The 15,047-nt window shown below is 40.0% G+C and overlaps 1 protein-coding gene across 1 annotated transcript in view; it reads left to right on the forward strand.

Annotated features, from left to right (window-relative positions):
- TLL1 (tolloid like 1) overlaps window positions 1-15,047 on the forward strand; it is a 205,610-nt gene that overhangs the window by 104,819 nt on the left and 85,744 nt on the right. Inside the window, exons 5-6 of the mRNA XM_038399352.2 lie at window positions 4,774-4,926; window positions 7,259-7,376. Of these exons, the coding sequence (XP_038255280.1) occupies window positions 4,774-4,926; window positions 7,259-7,376 (271 nt within the window). The remainder of the gene's footprint in view (window positions 1-4,773; window positions 4,927-7,258; window positions 7,377-15,047) is intronic.

Genomic DNA, 15,047 nt, shown 5'->3' on the forward strand with positions numbered 1-15,047 from the left:
AGGAAGTCAGTGGTGTCTCGAAGATAGCTGGGAGTGCTGGTAACGAAGGGCCTGAGGAGGGAGTCTACATAGCCAGACAATCCTGCTGTCAGGGTGCCAATGCCTGAGATGATGGGGCGTCCAGGATTTCCAGGTTTATGGATCTTGGGTAGCAGATAGAATACCCCAGGTCGGGGCTCCAGGGTTGTGTCTGTGCGGATTTGTTCTTGTGCTTTTTCAGGGAGTTTCTTGAGCAAATGCTGTAGTTTCTTTTGGTAACTCTCAGTGGGATCAGAGGGTAATGGCTTGTAGAAAGTGGTGTTGGAGAGCTGCCTAGTAGCCTCTTGTTCATACTCCGACCTATTCATGATGACGACAGCACCTCCTTTGTCAGCCTTTTTGATTATGATGTCAGAGTTGTTTCTGAGGCTGTGGATGGCACTGTGTTCTGCATGGCTGAGGTTATGGGGTAAGCGATGCTGCTTTTCCACAATTTCAGCTCGTGCACGTCGGCGGAAGCACTCTATGTAGAAATCCAGGCTGCTGTTTCGACCTTCAGGAGGAGTCCACCCAGAATCCTTCTTTTTGTAGTGTTGGCAGGAAGGTCTCTGTGGGTTAATATGTTGGTCAGAGGTGTGTTGGAAATATTCCTTGAGTCTGAGACGTCGAAAATAGGATTCTAGGTCACCACAGAACTGTATCATGTTCGTGGGGGTGGAGGGGCAAAAGGAGAGGCCCCGAGATAGGACAGATTCTTCTGCTGGTCTAAGAGTATAGTTGGATAGATTAACAATATTGCTGGGTGGGTTACGGGAACCATTGTTGTGGCCCCTTGTGGCATATAGTAGTTTAGATAGCTTAGTGTCCTTTTTCTTTTGTAGAGAATCAAAGTGTGTTTTGTAAATGGCTTGTCTACTTTTTGTAAAGTCCAGCCACGAGGAAGTTTATGTGGAAGGTTGGTTCTTTATGAGAGTATCCAGTTTTGAGAGCTCATTCTTAATGTTTCCCTGTTTGCTGTAGAGGATGTTGATCAGGTGGTTCCGCAGTTTCTTTGAGAGTGTGTGGCACAAGCTGTCAGCATAGTCTGTGTGGTATGTAGATTGTAATGGATTTTTTACCTTCAGTCCTTTCGGTATGATGTCCATCTGTTTGCATTTGGAGAGGAAGATGATGTCTGTCTGTATCTGTGCGAGTTTTTTCATGAAGTTGACTGATTTCCACTCTATACGGCTAAATTCATTGCCTTGCATAATGACAGGTTTCAGAGTAGCAGCCGTGTTAGTCTGTATTCGCAAAAAGAAAAGGAGTACCCGTGGCACCTTAGAGACTAACAAATTTATTAGAGCATAAGCTTGTCATTACACAAAGTAAAACTATTTCCCCATGGTATTTCTCCCTCCCACCCCACCCCCCACTGTTCCTCTGATATTCTTGTTAACTGCTAGAATTAGCCTACCTTGCTTGTCACCATGAAAGGTTTTCCTCCTTTTCCCCCCCCTGCTGCTGGTGATGGCTTATCTTAAGTGATCACTCTCCTTACAGTGTGTATGATAAACCCATTGTTTCATGTTCTGTGTGTGTGTGTGTGTGTGTGTGTGTGTGTGTATATAAATCTCTCCTCTGTTTTTTCCACCAAATGCATCCGATGAAGTGAGCTGTAGCTCACGAAAGCTTATGCTCTAATAAATTTGTTAGTCTCTAAGGTGCCACGGGTACTCCTTTTCTTTTTGCGAATACAGACTAACACGGCTGCTACTCTGAAGCTTATCACTGATTACTCTTCTTCTTGTTTCCTTATCTGTTAACTACTTGTTATTTACAAGGCCACTTGTGAGTTTATGCTTTGTCCATTCTTAACCTCTGTTTCCTTATTTCTAGTTTCTTTTATTGTATGTATTGCAAGACTACATTTTTTGTTTGTTTGTTTTTCGTTTTTGATGAAGGACTGACCTGGCTTTAGTGTCTAACTCCTGGAGTGGAGATAAGATTCCTCCATCGCGTCCTGAACCTAAATGCCTAAATCCCCTTGAGGGGCAGAGCTTAGACAGCTCCTCACTCAGCTTGCTGGCTTCTGTGAATCCTATTTTTGGGCAACAATTTCTGTCCATGCAGTGTACAAGGAGTGTGGGTGCCTAACTCAGGTTTTTGGATTTCACAAATGGCAGGGCGCCTAAAAGTTAGGTGCTGCAATGCTGAGCATTTCAGTGCCTAAATCTCCCTTTTGAATCCCACCCTAACTTTCTAACTATTTGAGAGAGATTACTGTTGGCTCTGGTAATCTCTCTCAAAACAATAGACATTTTTTAAAAAATGTGGGGACAATGTATACCTTCAAGTCAGCGGCACTGCGTTGGGTACCCGCATGGCCCCACAGTATGCCAATATTTTTATGGCTGACTTAGAACAACGCTTCCTCAGCTCTCGTCCCCTAATGCCCCTACTCTATTTGCGCTACATTGATGACATCTTCATCATCTGGACCCATGGAAAAGAAGCCCTTGAGGAATTCCACCAGGATTTCAACAATTTCCATCTCACCATCAACCTCAGCCTGGACCAGTCCACACAAGAGATCCACTTCCTGGACACTACGGTGCTAATAAGCGATGGTCACATAAACACCACCCTATATCGGAAACCTACTGACCACTATTCCTACCTACATGCCTCTAGCTTTCATCCTGATCATACCACACGATCCATTGTCTACAGCCAAGCTCTACGATATAACCGCATTTGCTCCAACCCCTCAGACAGAGACAAACACCTACAAGATCTCTATCATGCATTCTTACAACTACAATACTCACCTGCTGAAGTTAAGAAACAGATTGACAGAGCCAGAAGAGTACCCAGAAGTCACCTACTACAGGACAGGCCCAAGAAAGAAAATAACAGAACGCCACTAGCCATCACCTTCAGCCCCCAACTAAAACCTCTCCAACGCATCATCAAGGATCTACAACCTATCCTGAAGGACGACCCATCACTCTCACAGATCTTGGGAGACAGGCCAGTCCTTGCTTACAGACAGCCCCCCAATCTGAAGCAAATATTCACCAGCAACCACACACCACACAACAGAACCACCAACCCAGGAACTTATCCTTGCAACAAAGCCCGTTGCCAACTCTGTCCACATATCTATTCAGGGGACCCCATCATAGGGCCTAATCACATCAGCCACACTATCAGAGGCTCGTTCACCTGCACATCTACCAATGTGATATATGCCATCATGTGCCAGCAATGCCCCTCTGCCATGTACATTGGTCAAACTGGACAGCCTCTACGTAAAAGAATGAATGGACACAAATCAGACGTCAAGAATTATAACATTCAAAAACCAGTTGGAGAACACTTCAATCTCTCTGGTCACTTGATTACAGACCTAAGAGTGTCTATCCTTCAACAAAAAAGCTTCAAAAACCGACTCCAATGAGAGACTGCTGAATTGGAATTAATTTGCAAACTGGATATAATTAACTTAGGCTTGAATAGAGACTGGGAATGGATGAGTCATTACACAAAGTAAAACTATTTCCCCATGTTATTTCTCCCCCCCACCCCACCCCACCCCACCCCCCACTGTTCCCCAGATATTCTTGTTAACTGCTGGAAATAGCCTACCTTGCTTGTCACCATGAAAGGTTTTCCTCCTTTCCTCCGCCTGCTGCTGGTGATGGCTTATCTTAAGTGATCACTCTCCTTACAGTGTGTATGATAAACCCATTGTTTCATGTTCTCTGTATGTGTATATCAATCTCCCCTCTGTTTTTTCCACCAAATGCATCCGATGAAGTGAGCTGTAGCTCACGAAAGCTTATGCTCTAATAAATTTGTTAGTCTCTAAGGTGCCACAAGTACTCCTTTTCTTTTTGCAAATACAGACTAACAGGGCTGCTACTCTGAAACTAGACATTTTTTATATCACCATACCTTTCAAGGTGTAGGGATCTTTTTCTCAAGACAATTTAAGGCATATATAGTGTATGTCCATAGAATCCCAAACAGTTAGTTTCCGAAGAATATAATTTCTAAGTCCTCGAGTACTTGACAATCCTATTTCCATCTGAAAATTTTATGTCCATTGCTATTACAATTAGCTCCTAAGATAACTAACTACAACTGAAAGAGTTCATCTTCCAGTGTGACTGGCCATCAGTAAAAAAGTTAAGTGGACCATGCACAAAGTGCCGCAAAAGACATGAAGTCAACTAACAGTGCTTCACTACAGCAATGCATGCAGTTGCTCTTTCCCAGGCCCTGCAATAATATGGTTATCTCTGAAAGTAGCTAAAACTAAAAGCAGACCTTTGCCCGGATAGAAGTGAAACAGAGCCTGAATACATTTGGTGGTATTGCCTCTGCCAAACAGAATCTTCTAAACATCATCAATGGGAAAGAAACCCCCCTCTAATTTTTAAAAGGTATTTTAAAAAAAAGTCAAGGCATATTACTTAGAGGAAGCAGTTTTAGAAAAATGATATATTTTTTAATTGGAGAGTCTAAAAGTAATCATGTTAGTAATGTCTCTTTAAGGTGTTAAAGTGCCTCTTGACCCCATTGCATGTAAATTATGATACTGAAGATGGAGTCTTTCCATTTCAAGCACTTCTAACAAATAAATTATTGTTTGTACATCTCATTGAAAAGCTGAAATGCTGTGTAAAAAGCTATGTTCTGTTATTAAAGTGCATAACGAAAACATGGAGCTTTGGTCTTGCAGAAAACAAATGTTTTCATTTGTGAATTCTTTTGTCTCATATGGTGTTTTTTAAAATATCATTACAGGTTTTGAACAAAACAATTCTTCTAAAGGAAGATCAACTGTAAAATTCTCAGGGAAAAATGAGAAAAACAGATTTCCCAGAGCTGCTACGTCACGAACAGAAAGAATATGGCCAGGGGGCGTCATTCCGTATTTTATAGGTGGAAATTTCACTGGTAAGACAAAAGGAGAAGAAGGATGAATGTCTTTTTTTAAAAAAAAAACAGGTTCATGAAGAGCCTAATGTAAAGCCAATTGGAATCAATGGGAAGACTCTTATTAATGTCTTTTGGCTTTGGGTGAGGCCCTAAGTAAATCTTTTTTTGTAAATGTTTATCGATATATTAAAAAATTGTTCCCAAAGGCAATCTGGCAATTTATATATAAAATTAGGCTATGATGTTTCAGAGGAGGTGAGAATGTTTGTTTGTTTGTTTTCATTGTCTAATTTCTTGCTATTTATTTGTAGCAGGATACAATTAAATCTGGCTCAAAACTATTGTGGCATATTCAGTACAAGGCTATAAGTGGCTTGACTGGTAGTAAGGTGAATCCCGTTCAACTGACTTCATTGAACAAATTGGGCTCAATTCATCTGCTCTGTAGTTCTTCAATGTACTTCGTAGATGAGCACATAAAATGTTATTTGAAATAACCATGGAACTTTAAAATATACGAAAGAAGATTGTAACGGCTTAATAGAAATAATTTTAAAATAATTTAATAATTTTAAATACAGTATTATAAAAGCCTAAAATAAATATCACCCTATAAAGCTGCAAACAGATAAATACTAATGGGGAGGAAGAAGGACATTTAAAAAAAAAGGAGTGGGGAAAAAAGGATTGAAAAAGATAGAGATAAATATAGAGCCAGCAGTGCTGTGCAGTAACATCTTGCTAATTATGCCTCAAGAGGATACAGAAAACTGAAAGAGCTTGGGAAAAGAAATGTAGTCAAGAAAGATTAAAAAAATATTCAAAAATATTTCCCCAAAGCTCACAGCTGAAGGTCAGACTTGCAGTTTGGATATTTACACTACATTATACTGAACATGACCTTTATTTTAGGAATGGCATTTATTAAAGAGTGCTGAACAACTAAGTGTAATAAGTAAAGTGAAATGTTACACACATTATAAATTTTTTACACTGAAAGGTAAATTCCAAAATGCTTGTGTGTGTTTAAGAAAAAAAAAGGGGCAGGGATGGTAGGTGGGAGGATGGAGAGACAGGGGAATCAGTGATCTTTCATCTTTAGGTCACTGACTTGAATCAAACCCAGTGTGGTAGTGGCCAACTATTATTACCATATGATGGGTCTTCAGTTTTTATGTTAGTCTCAAAAATCTTCCCATTGGATAAGTCTCTGTATCACAAAAACTACTACCACAACCAACACTAATTTGCAACCTTGTTGTCAGTTTTGTATGTAATGGTATAGCTAAGTATGTAATGGTATAAAGAATGAATTGCCACCTCTCGCCCTTGAGATGATTCCTTCAGGTCAGGATTTGAACACATTGGCAGAGTACAAGGAAACTAGCACAGCTGCTGCCCAGGTGGTTTCTGTTCTCTGGTCTGGTCCTAGAGACAAAGGGTGGGATTTTCAGAAGCTGGCCTAACTGTGTCTCTAATGAACTCAATGGTAAAACTTCCATTGATTTCAATAAGAGTGAAGATAAACTGGTGCTGAAAGCTTTTGATAATCCCACTCATCAAGTGTCCCTCTCCAGGCATATTAGTCTGGTATTTTTCATGATCACTAAATTTTCTCTCTCTCTCGCACACACATGGACGCAAAGGAAAAAAAGAGAACATATTTCAAGATTCCAAATTGTTATCACAGGCTGTGGACAAACCGTTAGAAAACAGTCTAAATTCCATCCACATAAAGATTAAAAAATGGGCTCATAGACCCACATTTAAAGGTACAGATCTCTCAGGTGCACACTTTGTTTCCCTGTGTAAAAAGAAAAGGAGTACTTGTGGCACCTTAGCGACTAACAAATTTATTTGAGCATAAGCTTTCGTGAGCTACAGCTCACTTCATCAGATCACTTCATCGGATACATCCAATGAAGTGAGCTGTAGCTCATGAAAGCTTATGCTCAAATAAATTTGTTAGTCTCTAAGGTGCCACAAGTACTCCTTTTCTTTTTGCGAATACAGATTAACATGGCTGCTATTCTGAAACCTGTTTCCCTGTATAGTTAATTAAACACACTTGTCTGGTTTTGGACATATAACTTTGCTTCTGATTTTTAAAAATGTGGCCCTTTGTGCACGGACTTTGAAATTGCAGATATGTTTACAGAACAAATTATTTGAAAACCAGTGCCTTCTTCACTTACCTTTCAAAACCTGAGGTAAGCATTTTCTCCCATTTTAAAACAACTGAATTTCTAGATTTTTGCAGCACTGTGTCATACTAAGATTAAAATTAATGCTGAGAAGAAGGATGCAATTTTGAAAACCTTGTTTATTTCATGTTATACAATTCTTCCAGGCAGCCAGCGAGCAATGTTCAAACAGGCTATGCGGCACTGGGAAAAGTACACATGTGTTACATTCATTGAACGAAGTGATGAAGAAAGTTATATTGTATTTACATACAGACCTTGTGGGTAAGTAGGTACATGTGTTAATGGGTATTTGTACTGTATATCTTTGAGTACCAAGAAGTAAACAGCAATTTGTTAAAGTTCTTTATCAGCTTTTTCTCAATTTAACATCTACAGGAAAAGTTATGCATTTAATGTCTGAATCCTGCACACATTCTAATTGGCTCTCTAATAACTATCAGTCTATAGTTTTGGCTCTTGAAAAAATCTATATGGTGCGCAGGAAGAATTTTAAGTTTATGCCTCTTTTATTGTATGTGACACTAGATAAAATTAGAGAGACAAGATAGGTGAGGTGGTCTCTTTCATCAACAGAAGTTGGTCCAATAAAAGATATTATCTCAACCACCTTGTCTCTCTAATATCCTGGGACCGACACAGATACAACAGCACTAGGTAAACTTGACTTATACTGAGATATAAAGAATACGCTGTACAATATATGTGTGCATGTGTGAGCGCATAATGTATATTAGCGATACATAGGATATATAATAAAATGGAGAAAAATGCAGATATAGGTCGATATTTCTCATACTTTTAGTGTATAGGGTTTATTTATTTATTCTTAGCTCTATTAATTTCACTTGTCTCTATGGTGAGTTACATAATACACTTACTTTGCCACTCTCCTAGTCTAGCTTAATCATCCAAAATATTAACTCTTTCTTTGTATTGACTAAAAGAAAAGGAGTACTTGTGGCACCTTAGAGACTAACAAATTTATTTGAGCATAAGCTTTCGTGAGCTACAGCTCACTTCATCGGATCACTTCATCGGATGCATCCGATGAAGTGAGCTGTAGCTCATGAAAGCTTATGCTCAAATAAATTTGTTAGTCTCTAAGGTACCACAAGTACTCCTTTTCTTTTTGCGAATACAGACTAACACGGCTGCTACTCTGAAACCTTTGTGTTGACTGTCCTTACTTTAGTTTTAGTTTTGTTTGAACAGCAAACCTCATGACTTTTCAGCACATTCTTTCTTCCAGGTCACTGAAGTAATACAGTGAACAAAACAGGTCTTATTACTGATCGTTGTGACCAATTACCTCATTCCATCCTGAAATGCTTCTCACAAATGCCGTTGATAATTATTCCAGTTGTTTTCTGAACAAGAATTCTGGATTTTACAAATCAGTCAATGACCTTACTGCATATGCCATATTAATGTCACCCGGGGCTGATTTCCCCTGTAAACACCTGCAAATTAACTCATTATCATCCTTAAAATGATCCTTTGATGTGGTGCCTACAAAAAAGAAGAAGAAGAAGAAGAAAATAACAGTAAGGCTGCTGGTGTGCTGAAACACAACCTATCAGGCTGACCAATATTGTCTTATTGTTTCCTTGTAATCTCCATCTGTCCTTATCCATCTGTTGTCTCTTGTCTTATACTTAGGGCTTGTCTACATGGTGCCTTAGTCTGCACCATCTGGGGTGTAAATTCTAATGCACGCTAGCTTGTTGTCCACTAACTGATCATGTAGATCCTGGTGGTGTGCACTGAAAGTTCCCCAGTGCATGTTAACGTAGTACCGTTGGAAATGGAGCTAAGAGCTAATCAGCAGATATTTATAAAGCAGGTATCCGCAGATAATTATAAAGACTGCTGGGAGAGTGTTACATGCCTACAATTATTTAAATGAATGAGCAAAAGTGCTGCTGCATTCTGAGCTATCTAAAAGTGCTGAAGAAGCTCTGTTAGGAGGAAATGACAATTAATGATTCTTATGTTCCTGAAACATAAGTTAGTTTAGTATGGTTGTCACCGCGCCAGATAAATAAGAGTATAGACTCTTTGGATAAATAAGGACTGGTATGTACAAACAACTTTGGTACTATGTCTGGCACAGGATTTTCTATGGAAAGGATCAAGTCAAAAGAGACAACAAGCCATTTGTATTAACTCTCCACTCCACGACTGACACATCAGAAACTTACCTTGGTTTTTCCCCATGGCACTCTGCTGTGTTGATTTGTCAGCAAATTGTTATCACTATTTATTTTTTGTATTACTGAAGCATCTAGAAAGCCCTAGTCATCGACCAGGACCCCGTTGTGTGATGTGCTGTACAAACACAGAATAGAGAGCTTCCCCAGAGAGCTTATAATGCAAGGGCTCGTCTACACAGCGATTTAGTGCATGACAGACTAATACGCCTCAGATTCACACCCTGGCTTGTCACACACTAAATCACCATGCAGACAAACCCCAAAATAAGACAAAAGACAACAGATAGGTACAAATAGACAGGGGAGTACAAGGAAACAATGAAACAGTATTGGTCAGTGTCCTAGGCAGTGGCAACACGCCAGTGATCTGTTGTCAAAATTTTTGTAGGCAAAGGAGAATATTAAGACTTTTTTTCCCCTTGGAATGAATATTTGCAGATGATTACAGGGTGCTCCTCCCAGCATGAGGGGCAGCAGGAGACAAAGCTCAAAAGTGCTTGTTTGGAAATTTAACAAGTGGATGATGGATGTTATTATCATGGGCTGATCAGAGGTGATGGTTGATATCTTACAGTGAATGAAAGATGATAGGTAGGATGTGGATAGGCCATGAAGGACCTTGAAAGTGAAGACAAGTAGTTAATGTTTGATGCAATAGAGGAGCGTGAGCCAACAGAAGATGGTCAAAGCAAGGGGCTAGGAAAATACTCTTTGCAGCAGTATTCTGAATGAGTGGGGCAAGATGGCATTTTTGAAGGCCAGAGAGAAGGATATTGCAGTAATCAAAATGAGAGAGGATGGGAGCCTGAATGAGTTTTTGCTGTGTGGATGGATAGGAAAGGCTGTATTTTAGAGATGTTATGCAGGAATAATTGGCAAGATTTAGACTTAGCTTGGATATGAGGATCTAGAGAGAGAGGTCTGAGTCAAAGAAAATACCCAGGTGATAGCCCTAGTGACAGGCGAGATGGTGCTGTTGTCCACAGTAATCAAGAAGGGAGGTGGTAGTGGGATCTTGGGGGAAGGGAAAATTAAGAGCTCTGTTTTAGCATGTTGATCTTGAACTGGTGGTTAGACATCCATGAAGAGTTGTCAAAGAGGCAGGCTGAGATTTTGGTTTGGATGGAAGGAGACAGGTCTGGAGTAGACACATAGATCTGTATGTCATCTCCATAAAGATGGTAGTTGAATTTATTTTTGCATATATTTTTACAGAGATTTCTTACAGCATATCTGAACACATTCCTTCTTATTTCTCAAAAGGCAGTCTTTGGGCTGAAGTGCTGAGCTATTTCTGAGTCTGAGCCTTTCTGTTTAGAAAATGTGTAGTATCTTCCCAAAATGGCATGATAATGAATTTCATGAGGAAACAAACTGAAAAATATTAACTTATATATTGAAGTATAGCACTCTGCTATGCTAATCTTAAACTTATCTACACATCAACTGATCCATTGCTTCTCTAATCTCTGTTTAATCATAAATGGCCTGGTTTTCAGAAGTAGTGAGCACATATAATGCACATTGATTTCTGTGGGAACTGCAGTTCCTCAGAATCTCTGAAATTCAGCTCAGAATTTTTTGAGATGGCATATCATTCTGAACAATACGATCACTAACATAGATGGTACACTTACCAAGTAAGAGATTGTATCAAAGGAAAGAAAACTGCATGGTTTCATTTCCCATTTTCATTTCCCACTCTTTGCATCTTCTGCTTCTCCATATTGGCCTTTGTTTGTTTCTGTTGTAATTAAAGCTAATAGTGTGTGGTCATATATGAATTTGTTAATACATGCAATTTTCCTTTTAGTCCTTTCCCTTTATCCCACTTATCATCCACCACTTTCCACCATTCTTTCACTTACTTCAAAATGTACTTTGTGGATAGTCATCATCCATATTCTTTTTTTGCTCACTTATATTAAAATAAAATAAAATTGTACTCTTGTCATTATTACTTAGAAGCTCCTCCACTTCATCTCCATTTATGTTCTCTATTTTTTAATATCTGGGTAATTCAAAGCTTCCATTACTGTTTGCCCATTCAGAACCTTTTTGGTTTTGATAACCTACAGATCAGGGATCTCCTCATCAGAAGGCTTGTAGCAATTTCCTCTACTCATATTATCCATTTTATTAGCTTCAGTTTTGAACTGTGGTTCATCCTCATCATGTCTCATTTAATTAACACAGTGTTTGAGATGGGACCCAGGTATTGTTTCATCATCTATTACAGTTGAAAAGGCAAACATTGGTGAGTTGAAATTCCATAGTTAGTGGATGGTGGTCATTTGTACTGCAGTATGAGCATTGGAAAATAACGATTTATAGAATAGGGTTTATGATTGTTACCAAAGCAATGTACTTTGTTATTCTTGGCCATTGGATAAATAATAAATATGAATGTAGTTATTGGGTTGTGGTATGTAACATTTGTATCTCTAAACAGGTTGAAAGAGTGCCATGTTGTGTAAACCGCTAGTTGGTAATTACAATCTGTAATAGTCTTTAAAGAATTGCTGTTTATAGTTCCTGGGTGGTATGTGGAAACTGCTTGGAGATTCAGTCACTATATTATGCTGTATGGGAAGCCAAAAAAGGGCTCAGCTGTCCCAAGTGGCACAATAAATATCACTGAGAAAAAGAGCAAGTCTGTTTTGTATGTGGTAGTCTCTAAGGTGCCACGGGTACTCCTTTTCTTTTTGAAAAGGAACAATAAGTCACATTGTTTTCACGCTGCAACATGCCTTTGATCTTTGTGGCAATTTTTGTTATTTACCTGCACACTTAACTACTTTCTTATTGCAAACTTCATGTGATTTAGAGCAGTCACTGTTGATTTTCTTCAGTATGGGTATTTGACAAAGTTGTTTGAAGTAAAGAAAACTCATATCTTTCATGTCATGTTTCTATGCTCTAATCTGTACAGCTTCTAAATGGTCAAAAGCTGTTTGAACCAAATGCCATGTTTACATGCTAGACATTACAGACTGGATTTTTTAAAAAATGGATAAAGGTTATATGCTGTCTTTAAAAATATACTTATGCTTTAATGTTTTGTTTTAATAGCTGTATTTCTTGCATGTAGAAATGACTGGCTATTTAAACAGGTGATACAGTTCTTTCATGGAGTTCAAAAAAGTAATATTTATATTAAAATAATCATATTAAAAGGTCTCTAAATGTTAATAATGGCTACCACAGTCATGCATGAAGAAGCTAGGTCATAGTGAAGCTCTGGCCGTTCACCCTTCATAACCCTTCAAGTCATAAGCATGAGTAGAACTGGGTAAGTGGGGGGGGGGGGGAGGAGGAGGAGTGTTACTGAAGGTTTTTGTGAGCTGTGAATCACATTCTAATTCAGTCATGTTTGTACCACTTTTTGTTTGCTTCTTGGAAGTTTGTGTGAGAGTACAAAGTTTTGTTGGTATAGTCTGAATATTAACAGGAAATCAAATTTTGAACCCGTTGCAAAGATTTGTCTAATCAAGAAATGAAATTAACTTCTGGTTAAAGCAGAAGTAGTTTATAAAATTTAAATCATCCTGTCCAGGAAGAGAAACAACAGCATATGACTTACTGAAGGTGACTAGTCATACAGCTTAAGTAGCAAATTGATGTAGACTTAGTGGTGAAATGAGGACAGACACATTGATGGACTTTACCTGGCAGGTTGTAACCTTTGTTAAAGCTAAACAGAGGGAAGGGGCTCTACCCACCCATCACCCATATGCTCCTATACCTGGCAGGTGTTACAGAACTCCTACTCTAGGGTCCATAACTCGGGGTAGTCTCTCCTCAGCCAACCTCCCAGGACTCAGCTCACTCTGTGGGGGACAGAGGGTGCAGAAGGGTGAGGACCTCAACCCTCAAGGGCCACAAAGTCTGACCATATCCTGTAAGACAAAGGCCCTTCACCAAAATCCCAGGTTTTTACCTTTAGGAACTGTTCATTTTATCCTTTAACCCTACTGGGAACAGGGAGTGCCATCTTGATCACCATCTCTCCTCCCCCAACCCCCACAACTCCTGCCCAATCTAGGCCCTCACATTCCACAACCATTTGTCAGTGCTTCCGTCTGACAGATGTGCCCATAATCCCTGAAAAATTCAGGCTTTTTGTAATAGATATCCCTGTGTTGTATCACTGAACTCCCATCTCCAGGAACATGCTAGTGACCTCTCTATTCACTTCTTCCTTGCCTTGTCCACGCAGGCTGCATCTGCAGCTCCCTGCCAAACCCGTCTTGTGGGCTTCTCTGATCATACTAACATAACCACTGGCCAAAATTGCTTAACCAAGCTAACATCCTTCTGGATTCTATCCCTTAAATTGACTGCTGTGCAGCCCTTGAGATTATTCTTCGAAGTGAATAGCCAGGATGAGCGGGTCTGCTTTGTTCAACAATGAGAGTAGAAGTGGCATGAGCTGATCCCACTGCATGCCTCTTCTGCTGAACCACTGGATGCAAAAAGCTTCAAACCTGAAGCCTAGCTGAGATCTGCCTGCCATCCTGGCTGCCCTCTTCCACAGAGTGCTTCAGATCTGAATATTGAGTATGCTCTGGGTATCCTCTGAAACAAAAAAGCTCATGGGATTAGTTGCTTTTTACTGTTCCCTGCGATCTTTTCCTTGGTGCAGACATTCGTCCTGTAACACCTTGATTTCCTGTGCCCTTTCACCTCTACTTTCCATGGACCAAAGCCCCTGCAGACATTGATGTCACTCTCCCAATCCTGAAAGAATGAGTACCAAATATACCTAGGTCAAGAACATAGTAGCGCAAGGTTTTTCCTCAGTACTGCAGGAAATTGGTATTTTGTTAGGAAGCTGTCCATGTGTGGACAGCAGGCCTGGCTGCAGGCTCTGGATTTTTAGTAAGGCTTTCACTGCCTTTACAGGGCATAAGTGTTCGTCTGCACATTCCTTCAGCACCACGTATGTCCTTCTATTCTTTTTGAGGACCTTAACTGCCAGGACATTGTTCCTGTCAATTGTCTTATTCTGTTAAAAGTTCAATGCTCACTGGAACCTTCCCGCAGTTGCTAAAGGCGCCAATTCCCTCACTCTAAAAGTGCCAAAGAAGGCAAAAATGAATACCCCCCTAAATAAAATGGTCTCCCTCTCACAACTGCAGACCCATCCTAAAGCCTTTAATAAGACTGGGTTTTCACTGTTATAGGTAATGTTGTCCCTCTAGTGCCAACCCCTCCTGTACCACCCTTCTAAGAGCTTCAGTGGTAAAACAATGCCTGCCTGGGTCTGGGAAACCTGCCAGCCTACTTGAGTAGGACAGGCCTGCTAGTTCTCCAGATATAGTGGAGAGAGCCAACCTGCAGTGGGTCAAAGACACCCCATATTGCACCCATCTGGTGTGTAGGTATGGCCTACCCATGATGAAGCCCTTCCTGAGCCCTAAATGTCATGAATTCTCTAAGGCTGGCTCACAGGCCCTGCGGGTATGTCTACATTGCAGTTAGACAACCACAGTTTGCTCATGACAGCTGATGAGGGCTCACGAACCTTGGGCTAAGGGGCTGTTTAATGGCAGTGTAGACATTCAGGCTCAGGTATAAAATGAAGGCTCTCACCAGCTTCATTACCTGAGCAATCTTAGCCAACTGTATATTTACAATATGGACCACAGATTGGTTTTTGCACCAGAAATGCACTTTCTGTTTTAAAAGCTTTCTCCCCAAATAGTGACTGCCAGCA

Source organism: Dermochelys coriacea, chromosome 4 (genome assembly GCF_009764565.3).
Source record: "Dermochelys coriacea isolate rDerCor1 chromosome 4, rDerCor1.pri.v4, whole genome shotgun sequence".
Taxonomy (NCBI): domain Eukaryota; kingdom Metazoa; phylum Chordata; order Testudines; family Dermochelyidae; genus Dermochelys; species Dermochelys coriacea.